At 40.6% G+C, this 16994-nt stretch overlaps 2 protein-coding genes across 2 annotated transcripts; both read right to left on the bottom strand.

Annotated features, from left to right (window-relative positions):
* Positions 1–424: 424 nt before the first annotated feature.
* Positions 425–8437, bottom strand: sqlea (squalene epoxidase a). The gene is made up of 11 exons (XM_026184163.1): positions 7414–8437; positions 6382–6640; positions 4974–5151; positions 4582–4678; positions 4344–4457; positions 3618–3789; positions 3035–3130; positions 2525–2667; positions 2157–2253; positions 1931–2018; positions 425–1468 (listed from the first exon to the last, which is right to left on the bottom strand). Exons 1-11 carry the CDS (start codon positions 7690–7692, stop codon positions 1276–1278), a joined length of 1716 nt encoding a protein of 571 aa, XP_026039948.1. The 5' UTR covers positions 7693–8437; the 3' UTR covers positions 425–1275.
* Positions 8438–9228: 791 nt separating this feature from the next.
* On the bottom strand, positions 9229–16240 carry LOC113032491 (xylose isomerase-like). Its single transcript, XM_026185434.1, is given in 19 exon segments — positions 9229–9482; positions 9565–9639; positions 9721–9903; positions 11058–11163; positions 11266–11380; positions 11465–11548; positions 11639–11731; positions 11820–11930; positions 12061–12197; positions 13017–13042; positions 13116–13228; positions 13392–13464; positions 13861–13937; positions 14509–14617; positions 15126–15197; positions 15451–15615; positions 15617–15627; positions 15702–15821; positions 16157–16240. Coding segments are annotated over 18 exon segments (1752 nt in total). The 5' UTR covers positions 15820–15821; positions 16157–16240; the 3' UTR covers positions 9229–9398.
* Positions 16241–16994: the final 754 nt, after the last annotated feature.

Raw genomic sequence — 16994 nt, forward strand, 5'->3', positions numbered from 1 at the left:
ATACTTTTAAAGCTAAGTTATGCAACTAGACTGACCAATTCAGTCAATCCAATATTCATTTCTGTGTTTTTGAGTTTTTAATTTTACATATCAAGTATTTTTAAATCACAGGGGACTCTCCTCCGATCTGGTTTAATAAACAAAACTTGGTTTGGTCTCCCTACAGTTGTATATTTATACATCGTTTATATATAAAATAAAATGTGACACCATTTTAATTTTGAAAACCTCATCATATTCTAATGGATATTAAGTGCTGTGCTGCTACGATGGATCCTGCAGCTGTGAGTGAGCCTCACCTACTGATCACAGTTAATAGTGTCCATTTGTGTCCTTGGTATAGTCACTCTTTTTGTTATTAGACATCTTAGTATTAAAAAAAATGACAAACAAATTAAGTTGCAGTAAAAATGATACACTGACAAAATTGTGTCCTGATTTATTTCAACAAAACGGGTAAACACGGGTAAACAGCAGTGCTGAATCTTCTCGAGTTCCTTGTCCGTCAGCTCAGAGGAAACAAATGCCTGAGCTTCATGCTTAATACTTGTTCCTGATGTTTCAGGTCCCACACAATCCAAATGTCCCCCGAGGCATTCATTCGTGCTGTGTCAGGTCTTTATGGACATCCAGCACGAGTAAAACAGTTTGGGGATCATTATTGGGTTCTGAAATTATAATCTTCTGGCAAATAGCTGCACAGTCAGAGTAAAGAAACAAATGTCTTATAAAACGTCCCGCATTACAACAATAAGGTTAAAGCAACAGTCTTGTTTAAAGGGGAAACAGTAGAAGACAAAGTTTGACAGTCTTTAGACTTTTTCCTCCACGAAAACAGGCACAACACTAGATTCACTTAAAGTGCAATTTACAGGCAATTTCCACAACATCCTCTGTAGGACACTGTCATCATCAGTGCAGTAGATCTCAAGTGAAGCAGAATGATTCTCACGTTAAATACTGTCCAAATTACCCAAACACCGCATCATCAAAAAAAAAAGAGGCAATGTATTTTCATCAAATTCAGGTTTGGCAGGAATAACTGTCACTAATGTAGTCCCCGGTCCTCTTGGGAGACAGGGCAGACTGTGGGTGAGCACAAAACGAAGCTACCGCAGAGCTGAAAAAGGCATTATGTAGAACCATCTTCAGTAAGGCAGAAGAATATTGTAGAAAATCATCAAGAGAACAATTCTGGCTAAAAGTGCCATTTTCAGCAGGAAGTCAACTTTTTTTCTTCCAGTTGAGCCCATTAAGTGTTCCCGCAGTTTATTTCTAGTACACCAGGTACTTGACTTCAGAGTAGATGAGAGGAAACATGACTGTGCAGGCTCGGTACAGGATGGCTGTGCTCTTAAATAAAGCTCGGGGTTTGGTGCTCCAGGATTCAGACTTGAAGTTGAAGTAGATTGCATACAGCGCCACGGCAAAGAAGTGTCCAATAAGGGTCAGGGGTTTGGGCGACAATCTGTCCAAAAAAAGAAAAAAGTCAAACTTACAACCCCCTAAATCGTATATCTAAAAGTGCTTTTAGATTTTGAAAATTATCAAAGACAAACAAAATTGAAGCAGTGAGGAAAAAGCCAGCATGGCTCTCTGAACACAGATTCCTCTAAAGCTCACTGATAAATGTGTAGTATATGTAAACACTTGCTGGGTGTTACATGAGAAACTCTTTATGTGATCAGACATTAAGTACCTCCCAGCAGCAGTTGAAAGAGATGCAGTGTGAGCTCTGGAGGATCTGACAGCAGAAACAAGCTTTTATGCTAGGCTAAGCTAGCAGTGTACCTGTTGTAATGTCACATGTCACAAGTCTCACTATTCCTATACTGAATAGGGATAGTGAAGGCAACCAGGTAAACTTCCGCAAATGTCAAACTCTTCTGTTCAGTTTGGTTTGCTGTGGAGGAAAGTGTTTAGCACTTACACTGAGAGGAGTCCAATAGGCCCAGCAACGCACTCTCCACCGAGCTTAAAGTACTGGAAGCAGGCCTTTCTCAGCTCATGAAGAGAATCTGAATAACAGGAAAAACATGGATGAGAATCCAAAGTACAATTAATGCAGATTTTGAATTTAGTACTAAAAGCCAACATTTATTATCTTCCATCAGTGCTTTTCATGTGCCATTAGACGGAGGCAGGCAGACACTCACTGTCAGTGGCTGCAAACAACTCATACAGCGCCTGGGCCAACACATTCACCACAAAAGAATGTGATGACTTGCGTTCCCAGTCGAATTTTTTCTTTGCCTGTTGAGAAGAGGAGGGGGGGAAAAAAAGTGTGATATTGCACACATTGGGCTGCAGCTTCTTACCAACAGCAGAGGAAATAAAAGGACACAGAAAATCTGACAGCATAAATATAGCTGTGGCTTGCAGTCACACAAAATGTGACTTAGAAAAAACAAATCAATGAATGTGCTTTCTGTTATTTTTACACTACACAGTTTTGTTTTGTTTTTAATAATCCTTTGAATTTGGGGAAAGGTGTTCTAGTTACAGCAAGCAAATGTGTGCTCACCTGCAGCACGGCCCTGTCGTCATATAGATCGGTAATGCTCTTCAGCAGACTCCTCCAGATACGAACGTCATTAAGAGCAACACTCATCCCTCCTCCCGTCAGAGGGTGCCTCATGTTGTAAGCATCACCCAGGAGGAGCACGCCTGCGAACAACAGACAGCTGTTTGTCTCGAATCTTATCTCCAGATGGTCTTTTTAATTTTCGGCACTTTAGCAAACATCTCAGCTGGAAGCGAAGCACATCTTTAAGAGTTATACTTGTCTCTCTTTGACGCATTCCAAAAAAATGGTTTCTCTAAGTTAAGCCTTTCTTACCCCGGATTCTACTTGTTTCCTAAAAGGTCAATAAAATCCTTATTTACCTCAAATACAAATGAACTGTTAATTAGTCCAAAGAGCTCTTTTCTTTTGTTTCTTTCACCTTACACGGAAACATACATAATCACAAAATCACAAACACACCTCGGGCCACTTCCAGCAGAAATCAGTCAGTCAATAAGACTTCAGTACCTGGCTTGTTGACAGGGGAGGGCGGTAGGAAGCTGGCAGGCATGGACCTGAGTCGATCGTTCTGTAGCGCCATCATGAAAGGCTCCTTTAGATGCTCTGAAGGAAGGAGAGAAAGGGAGAATGCAGGAGGTCGGTCAGTGAGCCAGCTCTGTGGATGAAAGCCCAAAGGTGCACGCTGCGCACATGCACAGGGGAAAAAAAAGAAAAAGCTTTTTTTTGGTTTCTGAATGTACATTTATCAATTCATCAGTGAGCCTGACTCCAGCATTCCAGCTGGACCTGTGTCAAGGTTACTGGGGTGGCTGCTTTAATACTGTGGCTTTGATATTTCAGCTGAATAGCAGAGCACACCGTGAATGTCAGTTCTGTCGACTGCAGCTTCCTGGGAGGTGCGCACCTTCTCCTCACCAGCAGCACTCTGAATGGTTTCCTGCTTCTGGCACCACGGTCTGACTGTTCTGATCTCCACATAACCTTCATTTGTCACTCAGCAGTGTTTTTTTCTCTCTTCTCTCTCTGCTTATCAGGGATTGTCACACAAAGACACAACCCTTCAAGAATAAATAAATTCTTTATCATTCACCTGGCAGCTGTGGGTAGATTTTCTCAGCCATGTACTCTGGCAGGTTACGAGGCATCTCCCCCCTGATATCCACGAGAACTCTGGTTTGAGAGGAGGAGATCTGGTAGATGAGCACTGGGCTGGGATTGGCCAGGACCAGCTCAGCGTGGTTTGACTTAAACTGCGGACAGTCCTGCAGAGAAAAGTGGTGGATTCATTATTATTATTGTTTATCATATATTATTATTATACTACATATTAATGCTAACTAACTAGGTATTTCTCTTTACTATACAGTCTTTAAAAATATAACATATTTTGTGGTGAACTTGAAAGAAAGGCAGGTATGAAATGTAAAAGGTTTGAAGTAATAAGGCTTTGCATTGATTTTCAACCAATAAATCATTGGGCTGACCTTGAAGACCTTGGGAGGATGTATGCCATATTTTCATGGATTGCCAACATGACCCCACCCTACACCCCTAAAAGTTTTGGTTATGAGTTTTACAGTTCTGGGACGTTGTTTTCAGTTTTCTGTGGGAGCTCTAATGGAAAGGCAGTCACAACAGTTTCTTACAGCTGGTTGCAGACTGCTTTTCATCTTCTTCTAGTTTTGTGCACCTTTGTGTGATTTGTAATTCTTGTTTTAAAATTGAAAAATATACTCTTGGGGAAAAAAATGAATAGGATTCATCAGTAACAGAACACATTTCAGCGCGTCACTCTTTCAGCCTGAGCTCCACGTACCTTCATCAGGCATCCAACAAAGTGAGAGGAGATGCGAGCCTTCCCGGACACCAAGCTCTTTCTGAATTTGGAGAAGCAGCCGTCGGCCACCACAGTCAAAGCCGCGTGGACCTCCTGCGGGACACACAGTCATCACACACCCTCTGATGTAAATACGGTATTTCTTTCAGCAGGCAAGAGGGAAACACGAGGCGGTGTCTAACAGTTCTGCTGGTACCACTGAGCTCCCTCTTCTCACCTTGATGTCTCCAGTTTCTTTATCCTTGTACTGGACTCCAGTTACGCAGCCGTCCTCTTCCTGCAAACTGGTCACGGTGCCTTCTATGAATGTGACACTAGGGGGCGCAATTAGACAGTTAGAAACGTCTGGACTTTCCTGCCCACAGAGCAGAGAGATCATAGAAAAGTAAAGACTGACTCCTTAAGCGCAATATGTGTCTCTGATTTAGCTGAATGTTAAATCTCTCTAACTGAAAGTCTGTCATTGTGTATAAAGACATACAGTGAGTAAACCAAGATTCTTATTATTACTCAGAGCAATCATGTAGGACAGAAGAGCAGGACCTATATTCTTCTGTTCATATCAGCCACTTGGCACCTAAAATATTTCTTATTCGTGACTCTGCTTACTTTGGCTCGGCCATGGCGGCTCTCCTCAGGCCCATGATGAATCGGCCGTGATGAAAAGCTCGGCCACAGTGGATGTTTTTCTCCTGCTCTGGGTAGGGGATCTCCACCTCGGCGCCACTGTCTATGTCGTGGATCACATAGCCGTGCACCAGATGAGCATCCAGACCCTCCACTGAACCTGAAGCCGAACACAGAAACAGATAACTATTACACATCGCATATTCGCTATTTATTTAGTCCACAGATGTCTCGGCGCAAAGGTTAAAAGTGGCTACGGTGGGTCAAATAACACAGGATCAGGTTGAAATGACTGGTGCGCACTGAAAGTCCAAAGTTACTGACAGGATACATTTGATGTCCTTAAAGAGTGACATCGAGATCTAGAAGTATTGCTCCAAGTATAATTTCATAAAGCTTTGAGGGAGCTGCTGGATTATATTTATTAATAAAAGTTCATATCATGTATGCATACTCTACACTAGTGCGTTTAGAACAGAGAGGGGAAAGCAGCAGCTTTTTCTAAATATCTGCCGCAGCTTTAAGTTTCTAACAGTATCATTTACAGCAAGATGGAGCCCCAAACACAACGTTAGACGGACCCCCAGCAAAAAGTAACCAGCCAACATCATGCTGAGTGCTGAAAAAACGACTAAATGAAGATCAAATGGGAAATATGAAAAGTTTTTTATCTTTATCTTCTTCTGTCTTTAACAGTTATTCTCTAAAAGGTGGGAGGATCGAGCCAAATATCGCTAGTATCAGCGCTAGTATTGGTGTTGGAACCATGTTATGCTTTGTTTTTCTTTTCTTTAACCTCCTAGGACCCTATGAGGACATCACATTTTGTGTTATTTATACTCAATTTTGGTTCAAAAATGCTCAATTTTTGTTTACAAGGGCCTGATATCCACTTACAAGGACATTATACTACTGTTCTATCGAAGTTTTAAACAAATATCCTCATATGTGGCTCTCATTTATCTTAGAAACAAAAATTAAGTTTAAAAAAATCTGATAATTCTTTGTTTTTACATTCATCAGGTCCCAATCAGCCCAAATATCAAAGAGAAATTAAAAATGCATGCCATGGAAGAGTTCGGTCTTAGGAGGTTAAGAAATGAAACATTTTATGATAACGTGAAACTTTATCTTCACTTAACTTACCTTAACCCTACCTTAAATTTACTGCTTAATTCTGATAGGTGTATGGAAATACGCGATATCACCTTTCAGTGAGGCCCACTCAGGGAACACAGCAAAGCAAAAATATATGACGGGCATGATAAATATTTTAAAGCCACAAAGAAAGAAATAATAATCGGCTTTTGACCTCATTGCTTTTGAAAAATAGTTTCCGAGGCGAAAGGCTTAAACTGTCATACAGGTGAGTGCTTGTGAAGTAACAGACCTTCCAGTCCGAGCTCTCTGAGTGCTTTATATCCTCCAGGCTGCAGCAGCTCCCCCACTATCCTGTCCGGCTCCTTCAGGTCCCTCTCCACCACCGTAACACTCCTGCCATCCCGGGCCAGGACGGCCGCCATCGCCGAGCCCAAAACCCCTGCCCCAACTATCACCACATCCGGGTCCCGCTCCCCAGGTGAGCCAGATGCTGAGGCACCGAGTGAGGCAGAGGAGCCCGTTTCCACTCTGTTCCTTGTTCTCCGGCCCTAAGAACAACCGCACTTTCAATGTAGGTGTAAAACAGTCATATAAGCTCTGACCGGACACACTTCAAAACTTCCAGGCTTTCGGGAGAGCGAGAGAGAGAGAGAGAGAGAGAGGGGGGGGAGAAGAGTTCAATACAGCTGCTCAAAAAAACAAAAAAAGAGGCAAAAAAAGAGGCAAAAAAAAAGAAGGAGGGGGACACTTAAATTAAACACCAGCTCTTGGTGAACAGGCTGAAAATCTTCACACCGTGTAATCTGTTGAGAACAAAATGACACGACAGTGGGGGCTGGATTCAAACTCAGGCCAAAAGTCTCCCAACAGCGGCTGTCTCTTGGTACCTCATCCACATTCTTGAGGCTGTTCTGGGGGACACAGCGAACCTTTTTGTAGAGGCACGTATGAATTTGCCATCCTGAAGGTTCTGGGCTACCTGTGCAACCCCACTATTATTCCGCCAGCAGTGACAATTACACTAGCAACAAACAAGTCTGGAGAGGAAGAAGAGAAGTGGTTTGGGCCACCACCTTTAAACTCTTCTATTTTGGGTGGGGTGGATTATTCCCTATCCGGCACCTGCTGATCTTCTTCATGAGTACCAAAGCAAGTTTAACCGACTTTGTGTTAAATCTCTGTGATTTTTTTTTTTTTACTCTCTCTATAAAACACAAGTTGACCTGAATAGAAAATGAATCTAGTTTTCTGACTGTTATCACCCCGTGTGTCCCTTTGTTCCCATAATTAAACCTGGAGGAGTCCAGCTGAGGTGTCTTACCTTCTTGCAGCTCTTCTCTGTTTTCTCGCTCCTCGGCGTTGCAGTTTGGGGGATTAAGTGGTTGATAACAGGTAACAAAGACAGGCTGCTCAGGAAGAAATTAAGCACCCGAGAGACTCGGAGCTTCTGGCCGTGAAAATAGGCGATATACGAGAGCAGCAGGCCGGCTGTGAAGAATAAGGCTGCAACCATCGCAAGGTCTCTCTGAGCAAAACTCAACACCATGTTGGACTTCTTATAAAGGTACGTAAAGCTTGCTATTCCCAGGAAAGTCCACATCTTTTTTCTTTTTTTTTGATTTACAAAAAAGTAAATTAAGGCTAAAGTTCAAAAGTAGGAAGAAGAAAAAAAAGTTTTAGGCTGACAAAAAGGTTCAAATAATAATTGTTGTATTGTATATTTTTTTTAGGTTCCTCTGGAGTAAATTAGTGAGCCCGGAACCAGCAGGTATCTTTGTAAGTCATGGTCACCGGGTCACAGACAGCCGGAGTGATGCTGCTGAATATTTTATGACAATGACAAACACGGACCACTTTCGATTGGCTGCTTTCACATTCCGCCGCTCCCATTGCTCAGCCCTCCAATCAGGACAGACGTGATGGTGAGCAGAGCTCACGCTACGAGCTGATTGGTTGATCACGCCGGCACCGGGCCTCTTCTGGCCTGCTGATTGGACGGCGGTCCAGTAGGATGGTAGTATGATTTGATGTCAGTGGAAAAGGTGCGCTTTCTTTCTTTTCTACAGTTCAGAGGCTGAGTGGGAGCAAAGAGTGTTCATGTGGGACAGGAGTCCTGCTCCGCGTCACTCATAACCGCTGCCCACGCGCTCTGACCCGAGCAGATAAGAAAAGCCGCCAGTACGGAGTAAATCACAAATATAACTAGCCTGGACTAAAACACACCATAGTGAGAGTTTTAACGTCGACCGTCTTCACGTCAAAGCGGTACTTCACAGTCCAGGTTTAAACCCTGAATCACACGCCCTGTTATCCGGGAAAAGGTGCAGAGTGAGAGCTCTTACTGAAGACAGCGCTGTCAGCGCTGTTTACGTAATACACATCCAATCAATCGATCAATCAAATCGACGATATCACACAGCTGGAGAAGCTGTGATAATGAGTCGTGTTTGTTTGGGTAGGATTAAAAAGCTGCTGCAGTCTGTAAGAGTTCAAATTATATAGAAAAAATATATGAAGAGTTACAAAGTGTGATGTTCTAATACATACGACACAGTCTGAGTTAAAATGCCTTCATCTCACATGTAAACACCTAAGTCAGCCTGCATATGTTAGATTAGATCTTTATTGAAGTCTGTTTTCATGCAGAAATGCGCAGTATTTTATAACTCCAGCCTCTAAATCATTTGCTGCATTTCTCACTAGAAGTGTTTTTTTAAACACTGCTAATTAAAACATGTCCTTGTAACTGTCTGAAGGTGTTACTTGGGACTAATAATAGTGTCTATTTCACTCCTTTTTTCTTAAATATTTCAAACTAATCAAGAAACTAACTACTCGATCAGTCCATAAACTACACCAACACATAACAGGTAAGAGGTATTTATGCTGTTAGCTTCAGCTCTGGAAGGGGCCTTTGTTTTTATAGACTTATGAATACTTTTGTTGTGTGATTTTAGTATTTTTGTGTGATTAAACGCTCTGAATATTACTTCCACTAGTGTTGAATCTATAAAATGACTAAATTGTTAGTCAATGATTAATATATCTGAGCAATGTAAATTCACCAGGTACACACTGTGCTATAGAAACCATGAAATAACAGTGTATGACAATAATAACACATGCCAACAACTCCTCAAACACATATTGACAACATTTTTATTGAATTTAAGTGTCACTTCAAAAGTTTGCGTGACTACAAATGCATGACAGGACTAAATAAAGTACAGTGTTGAAAATGAGTGGGCTTTCCTACAAGTAAGGCATCACCTGACGGCCAATGCTGCATATGCAGAGGTGTTTTGATCATATGTAGTGGTTAAAGACGGAGTCATACTTTTCTTGCTTCCCTGATGTTACTTCTGGCTCACCGTTCTGCTTGATGAAATCCTGAAATAACAAAAAGACACATCATGTAGAGTTGCTACAAATATAAACTCCAGTTTAAATATAAGCTCAAGCTGAGTCTTACCTCCATCTCCTCTAAGGTGGCAGTACCATTCTCCACCTTCTGTCCGAGGCCATGACTAAAGCTTGAGTACCGCTCCTGTTTAACATTACACATAACTTGCATTTTCCTATTAATATTATTAACGTATACTTTACACTCAAGTAGCTGCACACATACCTGCATCATACTAGCAATAACCCCATCCTCAATGATGTGAACGGCGTTCCTGAGTCCTCTTGCAAAGGCGTCCATGACTCTGATGTGACTAATGAACAGGTCCTCGAGGTCAGTGGACTCTATGTGCGCCTTTGCAACAAAGTTCAATCCTCCTGGATGCAGGCCGCCTTGTTCAACAATCACCTGGACACACAGAGGAACGAGGAAGTTCGATTATCTCTCATCTAATGTTATTAACAGTGAAACCATTGATCTAAAAATTCATCCTTTTTCATCCAATTCATCCAAGCCAAGCTTTGTTTTAATCTAATCTAGCATCATTCTAACAGATGCTAGATTAATGATTGATTCATCTAAACTAGCCATAGTAACTCATAAAGTGCAGTTTTAGAATTTTTATTGTTTTGAGCTCACATAGATTTAGACATAAAGAGTACATGTCATATTGTGGGGACCCAGCAATGCATAGCTAATGTTAAGTATTTACTTGTTGTCCAGTACTAATGTGTTATCTGAAAAAGGCTCACTGCCAGTAATGCACATGCCAAGCTTCAACACAGACTGCACTAGATAATCTCTGGTACTGGAAGCTTTCTGGTCATTTTCTAATAATATACTATTGTAAGTGACCAGAGTTCTGTTGACCAATCATCTTTGAGTAGGCTTTAGTTTCACACTAAACGGTCAATATGGATCGCAATCATCAGATATTCACTTGTAGCCAGGCAACACTGGAAGAGATAAAAAAAAAAAAAAAAAAACACTGGCTACTGCTCCAAGTAGCCAAATCAACAACCAACCTAATAAGCTCTCAAATTACTGTCATCTTCTGTCCAGTCTGCAACATTTACTTAGAATTTCATTTTATCAGAGGCAGGCAGACCAATTCTTTTGATGAGCATTACTGTATGCCATCTCCCAAGCACAAATCAGATTATAAAGCTAGCAACTACCTAGCTAACAATAAACATGCCACAGCACTTAGCTGCTAAAGACTTTTTCTACACTTTCCTAATGAGGAAGGAAGAAAAGTGCCTGCCTGACAGAAATTTCCAGTCAGCAGCTAGCTAGTGAACAGAGGACTCAGCTAATAGTAATACATATTTTTACTGGACCCCAACCAACCTACACTACCTCTAAAGGAAGAGTGATCGCTGGATTTATATTTGTTGTATATTGTTGTACATGCGAGGCATCAAGAAAGTGTAACCACCTATTTAATCATTCCAACTGCTGCAGTTTACCAAATCTTGTAAATTTCACCTAAAATATAGCAAACTTAACTTATATTGACTAACATCACTTTAAATAAACCGTTATATATTTAGTTAGCTTACTTTCATGACCAAGGTGGTGTTCCTGATGTCCAGGGGGCACTGATCTGTGTCCCACCCCAGGTAAGGATAGCCTGTGTTGGAGTCAATCGATCCCAGCATCCCAAAACTGTGCACCAGCAAGCAAGAATGATTAAAAAAACAAAACAAACAAAAAGCATGAACATGCTACAAAGTTAGACTTCGGTTACTTCACAAGAGAGTGACTCACGCAGATGCCATGACAATATCGTGTCCTCCTAGAGTGGTGTGGTTGGGCTCAATTTTTAACTTAAAGTCACTGTCCAAACCAAAATGCTTTAGGAATCCTATAAGACTCATTGCATCTACAGAAAACAACAGACATAAGATGCAACACTGAAGAAGCGTATTGGCTTAGGTTACTTTATGATGAGCTTTGGAAGCCTCACCGTAATCATACTGGTGTTTGCTGGGCTCCTTTTGTTGGGGCGCAATCAGAAACTGACAACTCAACCCAATCTTCTCTTTGTAGTCTGCAGACAAACACGCAGACATGAAACAGAACAGACACAGCTGACAAACTCAAAACTCAAAGCCTGTCTGCTGTTCACGTGCACACTTACTGACAGCCATTTTGAAGAAGATGGCCATGTGATTGAGTTCAACAGCAACATCAGTGTTATGGATGGAGTGGAAACCTCTTCCTCCCCAAAAAACTAAAAAGCCAAAAATGTGCCGATTAAAGCGCCACTTACACAGAAGAGTCACAACATTACAAGATCGTAACCATCAAATCCATCATACCAAAGTTTTCTGCACCCAGCTTCTTGGCGATTTCCAGACTTTTTTTCACCTGAGCACCAGCATAGGCCAGCACATGGCAGTCAGGGTTAGTGGCTGCACCATTCATGTACCCGTAGTACGATGTTTATAGACAGAAATCTGCATAACTGACTGAACCATTCATAACTTTCTGTGCTCCTGAAACTCAGGTTTAACAAAAAAAGAAAAAAGTGAGGTTTAAGGTATGACTACAGTGTTAACCTTAAGTGAGTAAAGAGGTTACAGGTGATCCACAGCAACTTCACTCCAGTCTGGTTCTGTAGCTTGAGAGCCAGGTCTGTTATTTCATCCAGATTGCGGTTGGACTCCTCCAGCGTGGAGCCCTCAGGGGCAATGTCTCTGTCGGGGGCACAGGGCTAAGCACTCAATTTCAGAGCACCAGAATAATACAGTATACAGATACTATTACCACTGAGTGAAAATACCCTCTTATCTCCCAGACCGTACAATTATACATAAAATTGTCGCAGAAAACATGTAGAAATAAAAGCATATGAGGTGATTATACTGTAGATAATCAGGGAATGTGGATAAAAATGTTCGTAATCCTCATATAGTTAATGCAATACTTTTGTTAAAACCCTTCAATTAAAACTGAAAGTCTGCACTTTAGTCACATCAGGACCTTTTCATTTTAAAATCATGATGGTAGTGTGCAGAAGCAGGTCTACAAAAATACTGGTGGCTGCCAGTGCTACCCCTCAGCCTCATCGTAGATGCACCTACAGTATAAATTAGATAATGTTAGGTCATTTTGAGAAAACCTGACCTCTGACCTTGAATTCAAGGCCACCGAGACTGAAACTCTTCTGATTGTTAGTAGATGCAGCTTTGGAATGAATGTGAAAATCCTATCTCACCTCATTCTCAAGTTATCGCATTCCCAAACTCAGATGTCCACGCCATGTAAGAGCTGAGTTTGTGTCTGTCCATAATTGTGACATGGATGAAGTTCCAACCATATTTTGAGCCTAATCAAAGCATCCTGGTAGTTCTAAGTATATCTGAAGAAAACTACAGCCCAGACTGCACTGGCTATTTTCATGAATTCAATGTATAACTACATGCACCCCATAAACATGGTACATTATGTTCTTCTACATTCCACCAGAACTTTGTCAGGTCAGGGTGAAATCAAGATAACTTCAGCTTTCTTACCTGTCATGGAAAGTGTAATATTTTACCTGTGAAAACAAACAGACGTCAATGAGGAATTATACTGTGATCTGGTCAGCTCTGAGATATTAAAAGCCTCACTCCAAGCTTGGTGAAAAACTCAAAGGCTGCACAGAGTCGCTTCCTGGCTGATTTCATAGGAGACCCTTTATTCCAGAGCCGGTGGTGGGTTGGAACTCCAAAAGGACCGGCACCTACCAAACAGAAAACAAGGCAATATTACAAAGGAGATGTGCTGATCTGAGAAAAGTAAAACTGTATGTGTGCATGAGTCAAAGCCTGCGGGACACATTTGTAACCATCGACCTTCAGACTGTTTAATGAGTTGCACGAGTGTTGGCTAAATCGCAACATTACCCGGTCCACAGAAAGAGTGCCAGTAGCAGACTGAAAACCTCAACCAGTCCTCCATCGTCCTCCCCATCAGCACCTGCACACAGGAACACCGAGCTCCACACAGCCTTACACAACTCTAACTGTGCAGTCAAAACCATGACACAAACAGAGTTAGGTCAGCATGTTATTGTATTAACCTCCTGAGTGGCCCCGGAGCAAAAATGTACAGCTGACATTATGATTTTTTCCAATATCAAACTAAGACGACTAAAAACATCTGCATAGATAAAGCAGTTTAGGTTGTACTGTGCAGTTAATTGGATTTTGAAACAGTGTGTCCTGGAGCAAGCCATTATTAATGTCGCACTTTAATAACAAACAAGAAATAATTACATCAAATTCCAATTATTTGCCCACTTTGGTTTTCTACCCCTGAGTCTGCTTGACATATCTGTGTGTGTGTGTGAGTGTGTGTGTGTCTCTCACCTACCTCTTCTGCACTGTAGTGTTTAAAACACATGACATCACCAGGTCCAGCATCGGGTTTATACTGGATTTTGGGAATTCCTGTGCAACATGTTTTTTAATATTTGTTTTAAAACATCCTAAGGAGTGACAGCTCTTTCAATATTAACTTTGGAAAGACCAGCCTGAGGATAAAAAGGCTCACAGATTTAGTTACTGCCATCAAATCACATGTAAAACACATTTTACAGACTTGTTTTTACATGATTCCATTTTATCTTTTATCTTCTTGTTATCATATTTCAGTTACCTTTCTTATTGCCTGCATCTAACCTTTCATTGATTTATTTACATTTTTAATTGTTTTTTTCTTTTTTAATAATCTGTGTGCAGGCATCGTCTATTTGTTTAAATTGTTCCCTGTGAGTATTCCTTTTGTCTGTTTGCCAAAGTACTTTGTGATCTCTGTTCTGGTAGTTCATTATTATTATTATTCATCTTGGGAAGATGGGAAGAAATACATTTTTAAACAAGTTATTAAACTCAGAGTGAAGATCATATAAGAGTGGTAAAAGACCACAGACTGCAGCAGGACACTAAGCTTTAAGGTCTATAAACCCTTTTGGCCTCCCTCCCTCACACACACTTTACCGTTTCAAAAATCTCTGTTTACCTGCAAAGAACTTCTCCTGCGCTGCCATTTTTCGGTCCGCACTACGAGCCCTGCCAGCAGGCGCTAATTTCTTTTGTCTTCTTCCCTCGTTGGTTCCACTACGCGGCCTCTGAACATGTACAGGTTTTCAAGATTCAGCAAAAGTTCGTGCAATACCAAAATTACCTTAACTATTATCAGTGCATATTATTTGAAAACAGTGATATATATAATTACATCCGAATGTGGCGACCCGTATCGTCTTTGAATTTGAATCTACATGTTTTGCTTGTTCACAGTCACACTGCAAAATGGGCGCACTGTTCATTTGGACATCAATTTATTTTTCATTCACTGGTCAAGGTTTGATCTAGCTTTAATGAGTCAAAAAAACTTCATAATGGTCACAAAGTGATGCAACTATTGGATATAGAGTGCATTTTAAGTGCCACTTGTACATCTGTACAAAATAAGACATTTGAGACTGCATGCTGACAAATGTCAGGGTTACTTGAACAATTATATACCTGGCTTTAGGTTCTAACACATTTTAGTCACACAGACTTATAATGTCATCTATGAACTTTTACCTATATAAAGTATACAGTACTATAGTGGAAAAGGGGCATAATATTTACCTTAATACACTGCAACGGCTGCACAGCAGCCAGTGGGTTCCCATCTTTTTGACACTGGTCCCATTCCAGAATCTTTAAGATAAAATATTTCTAAAGTATGAGTTTTTATTCTTATGTAATAAAATTACTTAATGGCGTTTTCTCTGAAAATCAATCAATCTAGCAACAGTACTTAAAATCTCTGCCAGGTCTACAGGTTATTAATGTAATTACTTAAACATATTTATTTCTATTTTGCTAATGTACTGTTTGTCTTTTAGTTGCTAATAAAAAAATTGCTGATTTTAAACACTATTTAACTACAACACAAACAGTTAATACATACCCAATTTTTAATGTCAACCGTCATACTAAACCAGTAAAATCCGGAACACACTGCTGCTAGCGTTTTCTGTATGCCAGTGTGTCCTCCTATTGGACATGAATGAAACTCATGAAAGATCCTCCTGGCATCGTCCATGGTTTTAACTACTCTTCTGGTTCCAAAAAAAGAGTTCTCCATCTACAGAAAAAAAACTATTTACAATGTATTTAACCAAATATGTGATTTGTTAATATTAACAAAAAATTACTGACCATTCAGTTTGAATTTTGAGGCATATCTTCTGAGGTTTTGCCTCTGAGCCTTGTCATATTCTGAAGGGTAGGACCCAGCAGAAAGTAACGAGTATATCTCTTCCCATTTCTTCTCCATATCTACAAACGTAAACAGACATTTTCTTTTGAGCTTCAATATGTGCAGCAAACAATGCATACAATTTAACCTATTAAATAACCACATTACCTAAGTAGACTTAACAGAATATAACGGTCTTATCACTCAGCAAGAATGCACTGCAAACTTTCTAACTTTCTAGATAACATCATATGTGTACAAGCTTAAATCATGACTTGAAACTAGACTTAACCGAAGCTGCAAATTCGATAATTTTGTAGAAAACGCAGACAGCACGTTCACTTTAAAATTAACAAACATTCACAATGGCTTAAAAAAAATCAAGTATCCACGGCAATAAAGTATCAATACTTACCTATTTTCCAAATATCAAAAACGTAGCATGAAATTACAGGCGGACGCTATCCCTGAAAATTCCGGTTTTGTGTTGTGCGCATGCGCAGCTCATGCGCAGAAGCAATGGATAGGATGGTTTGTCAGGTAGGATGGATTATCAGAACACAACCGCATCATCGCTGCAGATGAAGGTTTGCACATTTTAAGTGGCAGTTGTAAATTTTATAACCTGTAAAGAGAATTAGTGAAACAAATTCATTCATTTTTCTTTCTACTATATCCGCCCGTCCCTTTTTTTTACATGAACAACTACAGAAACCACTTGTTCTTTTTGATGGCTAAAACGAAATGGTGCTTTACCGCCACCAACTGGCAGGGAGTGGGAATAACAAACAAGAAGCGTTCATATTCTCTTAAATTGGAAACATTACAACATCTGCATTTCCCGGAGGGGTAGAATTGCAAGGTATCCATCGTCCATCTTTTTAGCACTGCTACTTGAAGCCCACTATAGCGCAAATGCTTACACATTCATAGGCCAATAGTAATATAATAATAGACAATAAAAATATAATCCAAGCAACACAGTGCTTCCAAATCTTGTTTTTCTTTCCTTACACGTTCATTGCTCATACATAAAGGATGAGTGAGTGTGTAACCATCAGTTCAGCCAGTGTTGAAAGTGCAGAGAAAACATAAATATCGTAGAACTAACAGGAGAGTGAGAAGATCCTATGAAACTTGAGAAATCATTGGTGGACTAAACATATGACATGACAGGTCGCCCTCACTGCTGCTGAAAGTGGCACACTTTTGCCCAACGGCATGCCATTAAATGGCAGCAGCAGGAAGAATGC

This window comes from Astatotilapia calliptera, chromosome 11 (assembly GCF_900246225.1).
Source record: "Astatotilapia calliptera chromosome 11, fAstCal1.2, whole genome shotgun sequence".
NCBI lineage: Eukaryota > Metazoa > Chordata > Actinopteri > Cichliformes > Cichlidae > Astatotilapia > Astatotilapia calliptera.